The sequence below is a fragment of the Oryza brachyantha genome, chromosome 4, assembly GCF_000231095.2.
Source record: "Oryza brachyantha chromosome 4, ObraRS2, whole genome shotgun sequence".
Classification (NCBI taxonomy): domain Eukaryota; kingdom Viridiplantae; phylum Streptophyta; class Magnoliopsida; order Poales; family Poaceae; genus Oryza; species Oryza brachyantha.
In genome coordinates, this window is record NC_023166.2 from 19974173 (window position 1) to 19988573 (window position 14401).

General features: G+C 42.5%; 2 protein-coding genes and 1 long non-coding RNA gene across 4 annotated transcripts; all 3 read right to left on the reverse strand.

Annotated features, from left to right (window-relative positions):
* Window positions 1-2613: 2613 nt before the first annotated feature.
* Window positions 2614-3494, reverse strand: LOC102715478 (dormancy-associated protein 2-like). Its single transcript, XM_006653772.3, has 2 exons — window positions 3109-3494; window positions 2614-3024 (listed from the first exon to the last, which is right to left on the reverse strand). Exons 1-2 carry the CDS (start codon window positions 3363-3365, stop codon window positions 2835-2837), a joined length of 447 nt encoding a protein of 148 aa, XP_006653835.2. The 5' UTR covers window positions 3366-3494; the 3' UTR covers window positions 2614-2834.
* Window positions 3495-3695: 201 nt separating this feature from the next.
* On the reverse strand, window positions 3696-8157 carry LOC121054291. 2 transcript variants are annotated; one of them, XR_005811698.1, is made up of 3 exons: window positions 8033-8157; window positions 6950-7022; window positions 3696-4021 (listed from the first exon to the last, which is right to left on the reverse strand). It is a non-coding gene; the product is annotated as an uncharacterized LOC121054291 (long non-coding RNA). The 2 variants fall into 2 exon arrangements; XR_005811697.1 differs by lacking the exons at window positions 6950-7022; window positions 8033-8157 and adding exons at window positions 4706-5288; window positions 5369-5453.
* Window positions 8158-11174: 3017 nt separating this feature from the next.
* On the reverse strand, window positions 11175-12461 carry LOC121054262 (dormancy-associated protein 2-like). The gene is made up of 2 exons (XM_040523542.1): window positions 11711-12461; window positions 11175-11625 (listed from the first exon to the last, which is right to left on the reverse strand). Exons 1-2 carry the CDS (start codon window positions 12007-12009, stop codon window positions 11391-11393), a joined length of 534 nt encoding a protein of 177 aa, XP_040379476.1. The 5' UTR covers window positions 12010-12461; the 3' UTR covers window positions 11175-11390.
* Between the last annotated feature and the right edge of the window lie 1940 nt (window positions 12462-14401).

Consider the following 14401-nt stretch of genomic DNA (forward strand, 5'->3'; position numbering starts at 1 on the left):
GCCCCCGTTCACCCTCTAGCCCGAGAGAGAGGGGGGTTATGATAAGTGGGACCCACCATTAAAAATAAGAAAATGCTGACTGAACAGCCACGTGTATGACACGTATGACAAAACCGTCTTGTATTGGGTCAGTGGAGATAATTTGCCCAGTTTTAAAAGTTCAGGTAAATGATGTTTGCTTTTTGGGTTTAGGGGGTAATTTGGCCGACCGCAATTATTTAGGAGTTATTTGCACTTTTTTTCTTCTTTTTACAAAAATATACTAGTTTGGAAAGAATACGTAGAAAAATTGAGTAAAGGTCCGGACCAATAGCAACCAGTTCGTCGTCGCCGGCGAGCTGTACGTGTGTCAGCCCAAGGCCACGCCACGCACCCACCGAGGAGGTTAGTGCCGAGGCAGAGTCATGAAGCCCAGCCCAAATAACATGAGGATTAGTCAGATACATATACACGGCCCCATAGATTCTTTTCTCTGGATGGGTGACTGATTCTCTGTTGGCCTGCTTCCACGCATTTCGCTTATGGCCCGGCAAAATTTAAATTTTAAAAATTAAATTTATAGTTAATTTTAGGATTTCTTTTATCGTATTTTATATTTAGCCGCTGCGTTTAGATTCTAAATGATATGTATATAAATGTTTTATCATGAATTATTTTTTAATTGTTAATAAGCGGTTTTGTTTATGCTTTTAAATAGAAAAAAGGCGGGCTTTTTTTTAGTGAACATAGCGATTTTTAAAGTCTTTTACTTTTTAAAAAGAGGCCCTAATAAAAACTTATTTTAAATCTAAACCTTTGGATTAAATTCACTTTTACTATTGATCAAACGTTTGATTTTTTGTTCTTCTATTAAACACGCACATAAGGTATAGGGGAGGGCATATATGGATCTTTTGACTTGTGTGCACGCTTTCAGATTATCATTCAACGGGAGTGACTAGATTTAATTGATGAAATTAAAACTTTTAAAAATTTGATCACTAGGCGGACCCGATTAAATTCTACCGTGTGTCAGTAGAATTATTCAGATTCTACAGATAGAAAATACTCCCTCCGTTTCATAATGTAAGATGTTTGACTTTTTTGTTTGTAATGTTTGACCATTTGTCTTATTCAAAAATTTTAGAAATATCATTTATTTGCTTGTGACTTATTTTATTATCAAAAGAAGTTTAAGCACAACTTATTATTTTTTATATTTGCACTAAATTTTTGAATAAGACGAAGAGACAACCAAAAAAATCAAACATCTTATGTTATGAAAGGGGTCGTTAATACATAAGCAAAAATATAACTAACTATAGTGTTTATTCCATGACTGATCCAAATCCAAAAGAACATGTACTGCAAATAAAGCAACATCAGCATAGGGTACAAAATCATCAAAGAACATGAAATCATTAACAGCCACCTCCGCCGCCACAACCGCCGCCGCCGCCGCCACAACCACCACCGCCGCCTCCACAGCCGGCGCCACCGCCATCGCCACCGCCGGCAGCTCCACCTCCATACCGGCTCCTCCGCCCACCGGACCTGCCCGTGCCATCGGCGCAGTTAAACACGACGAACGCCACGACCGCTACGGCCGCCACGAACACCAGCGCCACGCCAGCGACGGTACTGCCGGTCGCACCACCAGCTGGCACGGCACCGGCGGCGAGGTCCAGCGCTAGCCTAACCATTGCTGTAGCTCGCAGCTGAGCTGCTGCTTCTGCGTGAGAACGATCGATCGATGGCGAGGAACTGTTGGGCTCGAGCACCGGTAGTTTAAAAGGGTTTTGAGCCGCTCGCTCACGCTGACAATTAACCTGACACGGAACTGTTGAAATGTCTGTCGTTCCGTCAACTTCTGCTGCTGTTTCAGCGAAATGTTGCGGCAATTCCGCTGCATACATTTCTGATCTGGATTATGGGTAGGTTGGAGTTACGTGTACGTGTACTATTAATTACAGATCGATCGAGAAGATTTCATTGTTTGTTCAAACCGGTCGATCGATAGATGCTTATGATTCGGTCGATGTCAACTGGTGCATGGTCAGTCCATAAGACCTTATACTATGTTCTTCTGTATTCGCAAAGATAAAAAAAAATCTTATTTTTAATTGCTATTTTAAATATAAACAATGAAATTAACTCCTGTAAATTTAAAATCTACACTAATAATGTAAGATGACTTATATATATATATATATATATATATATATATATATATATATATATATGTTTCTGCACCTTAAACGTGAAGTGAGTAGCTAGAATAGAAGGTTCATGTATATATATATAAATTTTTTTTTATAAAATATAGTGTTTAATAGTTTGGGAAGAATACGCGTAAAAATTTGAGTAAAGAACCGGACAAAAAGAACACAGCCTTAATTAATCGATCAATTATCGTTACAGCGCAGACGGTTTGATCCGTTAAATTCTGTGTGGTGCTCACCGATTGCTTGCATGCCAACACCATGACAATGTGTCAACACGTTTGATCCTTGACTATGATCACCCAGTCTGGATCTCTTTTTGAAATTATATATTTGCACGGTATAATTGTACTATAGTTATATTTATTTGTATGAAAAAATCAAACGAAACAAACATATATAGATAATCCCATAGTCCCAATATTAATTTATAATCCACGCTTAGTTTATTGTTACATCGTCAATAAAAGTGCAAAATGCGTTCAACAAACTGACCATATATACACCCGAGACTGTAAAATAAAAGGACAAGTAATTAATCAACCGGACAAACTCGAGGAATTAGCTAGTAGTTTTCACAATCGATCTTCATAATATGATATATCTTGTTCATATAGTGGCAGTGTGGCACGGTCAGAACCCACCGCCGAAGCCACTGCTTGCTCCATGGTCACCGCCGAAGTGGCCGCCGCCGCCATGGTCTCCACCATGGTGATGCCCGCCTCCACCGTGGTCTCCGCCATGTCCGTGGTGATGGTGGTGCCCGCCGCCGTGGTCTCCGCCATGTCCATGGTGGTGATGCCCGCCGCCGTGTGCGTCTGAGCTGTTGGCAACGAAAACACAAAAATTAGGAGTATTCAAGAGCATGAGCTAATCCATGTATTTTTAGCGTAAACTTCTTTCTTACCTAGGCTGGTCACCGCCGCCAGCGTCACCACCGTCATCGCCGCCGCCATCACCACCTTCCCGGCGGCGCTTCTTCTCATCTTTCTTCTTTCTTCGTCTGTCTTCAGGCCCGTCGGCGCAGCCGAACACGGCGATCGCCACGACGGCCAAGGCCGCGGCGAAGGCGAAGGCGACGAGGACCCACCAAGAGGCAGCGTGAGCGGTGGGCATGAAGCCGAAGCCATCGCCCGCAGTAGGACCGTCCAACGCCCTAACCATTGTTGCTCAGCAAGGAAGATGGAGAGGTACAAGAAGCGGTCGCGAGCTCTCGATCGTAATCGTAATAAGTTCTTGACGCGTTGAGTTCTGCGAGAGATAACGACGGGCGATTTGTGCTGGTCGGTGGGATGGTGGAGGAGTGCACGAATTGCTTGCTCGCTTTGCTCGTGTTGACGAACGAGGTCACACCCTTGCTCTATCTTTCCTGGTCAGAGTAAGGCCTTGTTCGGCAGCCCAAATTCCAAATCAGTGCAGAAACCTAGACCAGATTTGAATGAAACCAAGCGTATTTACTAAAAATTTGAAACCATACGTGGTTTGAATCCACTCCTTTTCTTAATCCAGCTCTTCAAAAAAGTGTATTCGGTTTGAGCCGGAAAAAAAACAGCTAGCACTAATATACAGTTTGTCACAAGTGCCCAAGGGGCTTAACAGCATAGCAAATTAACAGTTTTAAGTGCCAAAGGACAGACAACACTCTTTTAAGTGCCAAAAGGGCTGGACATAGAAGACCCTTAACAACAAATCAACAGTTTATCACAAGTGCCAAACTGGCATGATCAACAACCATAATATTCAGATTCGAATGTTGAGATAGCTCCTCCATTGTGTGCAACTCCATGGGTTCTTTCCCTTCTTCACATGCTTTATCCACACTGCAAACCCACAATTAAGATAAAATGACAAATGTTTATAAATCAGTGTGGAGTAGAATCAGTATGATAATTATTTTGATATTGGAGACACAAAAGATTGCAGTCTTCAAGAAATAACAAAAAACACAGCTTGAAGAGCACCACAATGAGGCTCATGTCTTCAAGAAATAATACATAGTTTTTTCATATTCTTTCAAAGGAAATCAAATACAGTTTTATTCAGTTCTCACTTGTCAGCCTAGTCATCATCTAGCAGACTTTAGAAAAAAAAGCATGATCTAATCCTTAAACATTAATTGATATAGATTAGTACTACAAGCCAAACAGCTATCCAAACTGAACATCATACTGAGCATCTATCCAAACTGACATCATATTGTTAGAGTACTGAATTGAACTAAATGTACTAATCAATTTACTTAAACATGAATTACTATACTGTTTAAAACAGCAGTAAATGTCAGTGTTCCATTTTCTCTTAAATAGTACTACCATACTTCAAGAATCTTAGCATACACCTAAATTTATTAATCAACTACACAGCCTGAAATCAGTCTGCAGAAAAAGGGCATCAAGCAAATGATCAAAGCAAAATAAAAACACATACCAGTAACACAAAAACAGTAACATGTTCTTTTCCAAACAATACAAGTAGCCCAAAGTTTCAACAAGACGAGAACTAACCGGTGATGCTAGGCCATTTCATTTCTCAGCCACATTAAAGCAGACTCTAAGTCATCTTCGCAGGCACACAAAAAGATTTCTCTATTTGCTAGGGTCTTAAAAACAACAAAAGCCTTTGCCTTCTCTTTGTTTGGTAACATCCATTGAGCTCAACATAGATACACACTTCTTGACAGAATAGTCTGCTGCTTGTGAAAATTCCTTCTCTCTAGCTACAGCTTCTTCCTCGTGTTGCTTAGTCCTCATCTCAAGGTATCGATCCATCATGTTCTCCACTCTTGAATTCTTACTAGTCTTCTTATCTTCTTTTTCTTGTCTCCTCTTTGTTATTAAAGCCTGTCTTTTTTGCTCTTCAGTCATAATTCTTGAATCCTCAGCTTGAGTTTCCTTCTCTCTCGTGTTTCTTTGGTCTTCAAGCAGTACATCAGTTTCTTTCTCTCTCGGGTTTCTTTGGTCTTCAAGCAGCACAACATCACTTTCTTCCAGCCATTATCTCCTCTATAGTCATTGTGCTCGAAAAGGATTTCAACAAGTGACTTCTCCAACTCCGCGTTCCAAATTGCTCTCTGTTTAACTTGGTTGCCTAGAAGGAATTATTTACAATCATTTACAAACATAATAGATGTACATTGTGAAATCATGAATACACAGTAAATACAATACCTTTTGGAGAGACTCTCTTCATCCTAGTACTTGTCGCAGATAGCATCCTACCAAACTTAGGAGTTCCCTTTGGAATCATACTGAGTTTTGGTGAACCTCTTCCAACCATAGCTGTCATATATACATAACTTTATTCAACTATTACATGATGATTTATATTATACATAACTTTATTCAATTATTACATGACTCATGACTAATGTATATGCTGTTGATACTGGACCCACATCTCTTGAGCAATCGAGTCTCTCAATGCGTTGCCCTCTTCACTACTAGCTGAATTGCTCTGATCACCACTTGGCAAATCAACATAGTTTGTTGGGTCGATATTATCTGGCTGATCATCCAGCCACGACTCATCTCCTTCCATTTCCCTGATTAGATTGTGAAATATAGCGGCTGCAATGGGTATTTTGACTTGATTCTTCAACTTGTGGAATGTTGCAACTTTAAGAATAGGAAAGCGCTTCTTAAGCACTCCTAGAGTCCTTTCCACATGGTTCCTTAGTATCGCATGTCGGTGATTGAACAACTCTCTAGGATTTTGTGGCCTTCTATGTCTAGCCCCAAACTCTTGCAAGTGGTATCTGACTCCCCGATACGGTGCTAGAAAAGAAGAGGTGTTTGCGTACCCGCCATCGACAAGATAAAACTTGCCTAGAGGCACCTCAAATCCTTTGCTCATTGCAGACCTCAACACTCTAGAGTCTGTAGCAGAACCCTCCCATCCACTAGAAACATATGTGATCTTAAGGTTAAAATCACAAACAACCATAATATTGATGCTCAATGTTGACTTCCTATTTCTAAAAGGGGCAGCTTTTTCAGAGGCAATTGATATAGGAATGTGGGTACCATCAATGGCACCAAGACAGTCTTTGAAGAAAGGAAAGAAATGTTGGATTTGTGGCAATTTTTGGATGGACTAGATTGGGGTTAGGAGGTTTCATGAATTTGCGAGCAAGACCTGGCAGAACATGCTTGAAGAAGTGCTTTAGGTGGCAATGAAATGTATCATTGCTGTGGTGAAATTGGAGCTAGAGATCCTCATAGGAAGAGTTATGGCTGAGCATCCAAAGAAAAAATCCAAGTTTCTCCTCGATCTTGATTCTCATATCAAGAACAAGTTCATTCCTTCGAAGATAATCAGCCAAATAATTGAAGATCCAGGGTTCCATCCGGAAGCTACCAAACAGTTCTTCACATGTCCTTGGAGCAATCGACGGACCTCCTCCTCACCCGATACCTCAGGGCTATGACGTTGTTGCTTTTCCCCTCCTTGGTTAGAACCCAAAAGAGAAAGGGCAGGGAAAATAAAGAGCATCATGTCGTCGTCCTCCTCTTCCTCCCTCCTCTTTCTAACACGGTCTCTCAAAGTCATATTCATTGGATTACTATATACCAAAAGAACAGGGTAGTCATATATTTATTGATTGAAGAACAGGGCAGCCATATAGAACAGTAATGACAATGAATTCAGCTTAACAAAATTAAAAAGAAGACCCTAAGATCATCCCCACCACCACCACTAATCCCCAATCAACATTCATAATAGAGAGAGAGCGCAACAAACCGGAGTACCTTTCGGAGTCAAAACAAAGTCCCAGGAAGGAGGCGGCTCGTCTTCACCAATCCTAGGAACTGCTAGCACAATCTGAATAAAAGCACAAAGTAACTAGAAATTAGGAAATGCACAATCAGAATTTATATATGGCCACTACTGCTACCTAATCAGCACACTTGAGCCATATAACTGATTAATAATGAACTAGAGCTGTTATATAACAACCATTTACCTAAAAGAAGAACAATTCAGATACTACTACTGCTACACTATTACAGGTTTGGCAGGTTTAGAAGAAAAATGAACTAAGGACTAGGAGTGCATCCATTCTTAACTTATTTACCATATTAACAGTACTATGACCAGACAATAATTTTCTCTCTCTTTTTACATGCTATTCATAAAGAAAAAAAACCTGAAACATCATACAGATAATAGGCTTTCAGAAATTTAAAATTTAATTAATTCAAGCTGCTACAGCCTACCACCAAACTGATTTGCAAACAAGTTCCAAAAGTAATAACACAAGAATCCACATGACAACTACAAGCTGAAAATACAAGCTGTGTAATGGAACCAAACTTTAAATTAAGCCACCAAGAACTTGCACCTTTCCCTTCCTTTTGGCCATTTCCATAAAGTGAATCACACTATCACACATATATACACAATATCTCTCTCACACAAAAAGTACGGGATCTCCTTGGCAGGTTTAGCTCATCCCAATTTATCCAGGATAACTAAATCAAATGTTGTTTGTAACTGATGTCAAGATCAATTGCTGCTGCCATAGGAAATTAAGGGAAATACTAAAAACTAGCAAATCTCTCAAAGGATGAACGCAAATCTCTGTGTAATCACACTAGCCGAACCAAGAACCTAGAGTTCTTCCACCAATAATCCCCTAAAATATCGCAAGGACCTAACTACACACCAAATCGCCAAGAACCCATTCCGATTACCACACCACCTCCCCCTTCCCTACAAGATCAGTATCCTCAAAAAACACCCGTCCTTGGAACCCCACGCAAGAGAAGATGAACAACACAAGCACCCTATCAAGAGGAAACCCTAGCACAACGGTCGTGGTGGAGAGTTACCGGAGAGAAGGAAGCGGGGAGCGCGGAGGAAGAGGTTGCCGTCGCGTTGCTAGCCACGGGCGCCGTCTCCTCGCGTCACCACCACGCTGTCTCCTCGCATCGCCCGTCGCGTGCCGCACGCCGCCGCCTCGCTTGGAAAGAAGCCGGGGGGTAGGAAGTGGGGATTGGAGCCGGGCTTGGAACAGGTGGAATGAGGCCAAAACGGGCTCGTTTTCAATTCGGGCAGGCCGAAACGAACGAGGATTCCGGGCCAGGCCAGATTTGGAAACGGGCCACTTCGTTTCGGCCAGGAACGAGGTCATTCCGGGCCGTTCCAGGCCTAACCGAACGAGGCCTAAGACGGAAAATGGGCCATGTCGAACCAATAGCAACCAGTTCGATCATCATCGCCGGCGAGGTGTACGCCTGTACGTGTCAGCGCCAGGCCACGCCACGCACCCACCGAGTGCCGAGGCAGAGTCATGAAGCCCAGCCCAAAACCTGAAGATACATATAGACGGTCCCATAGGTTCTTTGGGTGGCTGAATCTGTCGGCCTGCTTCCACGCCTGAGCTAAATAGCTAATCCATGTAGTTTTAGCGTAAACTTCTTTCTTACCTAGGCTGGTCACCGCCGCCAGGGTCACCACCGTCATCGCCGCCGTCCGCGCCGCCGCCGCCATCACCACCTTTCCGACGGCGGCGGAACACGGAGAGCGCCACGACGGTCGCCAAGAGGCCCAAGACCGCGGCGACGACCAAGGCGGCGAGGACCCAGGAGGCGGCGGGCATGACGCCGATCGAAGCCATCGCCCCCGGTGGGCACGGCGCCGAAGCCTTCGCCCGCAGCCCCGCAGTAGCATAGTCCAACGACGCCTCAACCATTGTTACTCAGCAAGAGGAAGCAAGCTCGCGCCTTAGCCTTCTTCTTCCAGCTCCAGCTCCAGCAAGGAAGATGGATATAAGTAGAATAAGCGTTCGTGAGCTCTCCATCGTAATCGTAACAAGTTCTTGACGTGTGGATCTTTGAGAGAGATAACGACGGCCGATTTGCGGCTGGTCGGTGCTCCTGCTTGCATTGATCTGCGGCTTGCTCCTGCTTAATTTGCTCGTGTTGACGAACGAGGTCACACCCTGCTCCATCTTTCCTGGTCAGAGTTACACGGAAATTGCTCTATCTTTCCACGCCACCCACTGAGGATTTGTCGCCGGTGAGGTTAGTGCGGCACTAGTGCTGAGGCAGGCCATGAACACCATCCCAAATAACCTGAGGATTAATTAGATCCTATGGGTCGACCCATAGGATCTTTTCGATCTAGTCATCGGTTCCTTTACGAAAGAAAAAATATTTCTATTTTTCATGTCGCAGATCCCAGAATTTTTATAATAAATTAGATAGATAGCTAAGCTAAGCTAATTCCCTATATACGAGTCTGTTGTCATTCTGCTGTAACTGTTGTACCGGAGCGATGATACCTTGAGCACGTAGAAATATAAAAAAAGAATTTTGCTAAAATGATAAAAGGCTTTCTTTCTAAAGGAAAAAGACGCTAATTTTGATTAATAGGATCTTTTCTTAAGATAGGTGGCCGATTATGTCGGCATGCTTCCACAGATAGATGGGTTTTTCGCTAGCTTATGGTCCACTAAAAAAATAAATTTTAAAACATAAATTTATAGTTGATTTTAGTATTTTATTGTAGTTTATTCTTTAGCCATTGTCGTTAGATACTAGATGACATATGAATAAAGATTTTATCATAGATTATTTTTTAATTATAAATAAATGGTTTTGTTTATGCTTCTAAATAAACAAAAGATGGTCTTTCATTTTTTTTCTTGTTATAGAACATAGAAATTTTTAAAATCTTTTAGTTTTTTTTAAAAGACCCCAATAAAAATTATTCGAAATCTAAATCTTTTGGTCACCCTGGGCGAGGATCATGGTCAAGAAGATCCATATTTGAAAATAAGTCTAGGAAAAGGTTTGGTTTCTTTTTTAAAAAAAGATTAAAAACATAAGACATATTTTGTTCCGTTACATCCTTACTCCCTCTCTGTCCAAAAAAACGATATCTATTGTTTGGTCATTCATTCGTTTTAGTTCATAATTTTATTAAAAAATTTAGAAAAATTAATCACACGTAAAATATATCATCTAATAAAAATAAAAATATTAATCGTAAAATTTTTATAAATAAGACGAAAAATTAAACATCATATCTGACCACTAAAAATCTACTTAAAAATAAAAATATTAATCGTAAATTTTTTTAAAATAAAACGAAAAGTCAAACATTATATCTAACCACTGAAAAATGGAGTACAATAGGTGTACGGTTAAAGATTATCCATTATCATATCACATATGTGTCACAAAGTATAATAAAATTAGATTCAGATACAATCTAATAATTACCACGCATCTCTCTCGTAATCCACTTCCTTAACACCCTCCTCTTCCTCCCCCGTAACCGCTTGCAGCAGCGGCGGCGGTGGCCGCTGCAGCTCCAGCTCCAGCAGAAGCTCCAGCTGCCGCCGCTTGAGCAGCTACAACTCCAGCTGCTCCTCCAACGGCTCTATTATCTTCATCAGGCCCATCGGCGCCGCAGCTGAACACGGCGATCGCCACGACGGCTATGGCCGCCGCAAAGCCGAACACCATGAGCACCCATGAGTAGGCGGCAGGATCAGCAGTGGGCACGGCGAAACCATCAATGCCGACGGCAACAGCTAACGGCCCTCACCATTTTTGCCGATCGAGCACGACTGCACGAGCAGGGAAGCAGCTAGCTAGCTATACGTGCAGATTAATTAATCACAATTCACGCATAAGTCTCGACGCGTTGTTCAGAAAAAAAAGGGGAATTAACGAATGATTTTTCACGATTTGCTGAGACAGTGACGGCCGGTTGGAGAGCAGATTATTTGGATAAGTGCCAGCTTTGCGTGGATAATATGTCGTAAAGGGTGAAATGAGGTCAGCCTGCACTGTTGACGACTGGTTTGCGACGAACAGAAAGTCCGAGGCTATACGAATTTTAATTCAATCCAGAAAGCAAAGCAAAACTCCTAGCTGTCTACTCGTTCATAAGTTGCACAGAATTGAAAATGGCTCATCTTGACCTCTGATGAGCAACCAGTCATCGCCGGCGCCGGCGGCGAGCCGTGTCGTTACGGCGACGAAACGCACCGCCACCCACTGGTGATGATGGAATTTATGATTTGTAACACAATCTCATAAATAATAAAATCGCGCGCGTACATATTGGCAAGAAATTATTAACAATCATTATGTACAGTGGCTGTGTTAATTAACAAGAGCTGTTGGCATGTTTCACGCCCCCATGTTTCAACTAGTTCCAAGTGCATGACCGCGGTCAGAACCCGCCGCCGCCGCCACCGCCACCGCCGCAGCCGCCACCGCTGAAACCGCTGCTTGCTCCATGGTCACCGGAGAAGTGGTGCCCGCCGCCGCCGCCATGGTCTCCACCACCATGGTGGTGCCAGCCTCCACCGTGGTCTCCGCCATGTCCGTGGTGATGGTGGTGGCCGCCGCCGCTGTCTCCGCCATGTCCGTGGTCATGGTGGTGGTGGCCGCCGTGTGCATCGGAGCTGCCACACACGGTTGTGATAAAGAGAGTAAAAAACAAAAAGAAAAAAACTAGCGCACAGACTAATTAATCGTGTTTGTTCTTACCTAGGCTGGTCGCCGCCGCCCACATCCGGCACGTCGCCACCACCATCCCCGCCGCCACGGCCACCACCATCGCCACCGCCATCACCATCTTCCCGGCGCCGGTGCTTATCTTCTTTCTTCTTCTTTCTTGCAGGGCTGTCTTTAGGCCCATCGGCACAGTTGAAGACGGCGATCGCCACGACGGCTAACGCCGCGGCACAGCCGAAGGCGATGAGGACCCAATAGGCGCCGGCAGGAGCAGCGGTGGTGGGCACGGCGAGGTCGCCATTGCCCCCAGCAACAGCTAACGCCCTCACCATTAATTTTTTACGCCGGAAGGGAATCGGCTAACCTAGCTATTCCAGTATTCCTGCCGCAGACGAAAGCATGAAAACTAGCAAATCCGATATAATAAATATATAGGCGCTCCTGCTACTTGCAGGAAGCACGTAGAGCCAAGTCTTAGACGCGTTGTTCTAAATGGAGGACGAATGAATTTTCAGGCTTTTGCTTAATTGGTTGGTCAGTGACTTCCGGAGAGAAATTACTGGGTTATTAATTAGTAGTACCGACCGACTTTGCATCGAGGATTCTGATATTTAGGTGTGAAATGAGGCCAGCGTAGCCTGCATTGTTGACGAGTTTTGCGATGAATAGTAAGTCCACATAGGTGCAGCTATATATTTGACTCGTAATTCAAATGTCTCATGTATTTTCGTTTATACTTATGAGTAAAATTTTGAAATTTAAATATGTTGAAGTTGATTTTCGGTGTAGTTTATTTTTTAGTATTTATAAATTTAGAATATATATATATATATAATATTTTTAAATTATACTATTCTAAGTTGTTTCCATTATGCTTAATTTCAGCAAAAAGATGGTGCTGATTCATCTATTGTTTACATTGTACAGAGTACTCGGCAATCGGCAGCACTAGTGGAGCATGTCTGATGAGAAGTTGCACAGAAACCGGCTCTTCCTTTTCTTTTAACACATATTAATAAGGTATTGGTGGCTTAATAACATCAACAATAAATTAACATAACCTTTTAGAGCAACTATGCTATAATTTTTTTTTAAAAAAAATATACTGTATAGTAGTTTAAAAAATATGCTCTCTAAGAATAACGGAGCAGAAGCCAGAAAGTTAGAAAGAGGAGCAAAATAACAGTGGTGTTTCTAAAGCATGCTAGGCAGGGTCGCGCGCACAAACCCGGCTAGAATGTCAATATTTAGTTATTTTGGTCACATTATTAATAGAAAGTTAGAATATCTTATGCGTTGCGAACTTTTTAGGTTATGTATGTGAACTTACAACTAAATAGTTAAATTTAAAAAATATAGAAAAATACCGATTGTTTCTTTACCATATCCTTAAAAAATGATACCATTTCTGTTGGTTTATCCCTTGTCTCCTGTGAGTTGTGCTATATTATTATTTTCATTATCGATTATAATGTTATGTAAGTGTCAGAGAGGCACCATGTACGACAACCCACCGTATAAACTGCTCGAGGAGGAGAAACGATCCAGTATTAAATAGTTGGAGGAGCATTTAATCAAACTAGTACCATAGTTGAGGGATACGGGATAGACTTTTTTCTTTCTCAATAACGTTCTGGCAGAACTACTAAAATGGGCTGTACGTTTGTGGCGATTCCTCCCGTTCCAGCCCAAAAAAATAGGCCCATGGTTCTCGCAATCACTTCTAGCCCAACTATAACGGGCCGCATCGCCATCCCTTGTCCAGCCCATGTAAGCGTGCTATGCTGTACGTCGCATTCGTACGGCCCAGTCGCTTTGTCCGGATGATTAAACCAACGGCCCATAAGTTGTTCACCGCCTTTATGTTCGATCCAAAGGTCCAGATATTTCATATTGGACGCAGGTATAATGTCCACAACCAGAAAATATGTCTCTCTCTCCGTTTCAGCTTGTGGTTTTCACTAATTCATCTCATACATATTTTCTCATAAATATAGAGAAAATCAAAGCATCTTATAACATGAAATGGGTTTTTGATCCAGCTATCACGATCTTTCTATGCACTGCACTTGGTTAGCAGCCGCCTCCGCCACCGTGATCGCCACCATGCCCATGGTCGTGGTGCCCACCTCCATGATCATGGTGGTGGCCATGTCCATGGTGGTTGTCGCTGCTAATTAAGCAAGCAACCAGGCTATCCATCAGCATATACTCGATGATAATTCTGACGTACAGAAAGATATACACTATACGCTTTCAAGGTATTGTTAATTGTGATACGAAAGTACATGTATCAAGAACAACGAGAACTAGTAGAAACCGAAGAAAGAAGCTGAGCAGTGACTAGGGAATTCATTCTTTGGGTAATTAAAACATACAGTATATGTAACACTTGTTTTCCAGCGATATGGTTTTGTCTTTTTTAGCCATAGAAAATACTCCACGTATCATTGCAATGATATATGCAACTACTCCAGTATTATACATACCAGCATACTTGTCCTCAACAGTTCATGTTCATTTATGCAAACTAATTAAGGAATCTCCTAGAACCAAATTACCGAGAGAAAAAAATGTGTATATGTGTTTGTGTTTACGAACCTAGGCTGCAGATCGTCGCCACCGTCGCCACCCCCACCATCAGCATCATCGCGTCGACGCCGCCGGCGTTTATCTTTCTTCTTTCTTGCCTTGTCTTTCAGCCCGTCGGCGCAGTTGAGGACG

Coding starts and splice junctions, on each gene's coding strand:
- LOC102715478 (XM_006653772.3), bottom strand. CDS start 3,365: ATGGTTAGGGCGTTGGACGGTCCTACTGCGGGCGATGGCTTCGGCTTC. Junction 3,025..3,108: donor GGCGGCGGTGACCAGCCTAG/GTAAGAAAGAAG, acceptor CGTTGCCAACAG/CTCAGACGCACACGGCGGCG.
- LOC121054262 (XM_040523542.1), bottom strand. CDS start 12,009: ATGGTGAGGGCGTTAGCTGTTGCTGGGGGCAATGGCGACCTCGCCGTG. Junction 11,626..11,710: donor GGCGGCGGCGACCAGCCTAG/GTAAGAACAAAC, acceptor CGTGTGTGGCAG/CTCCGATGCACACGGCGGCC.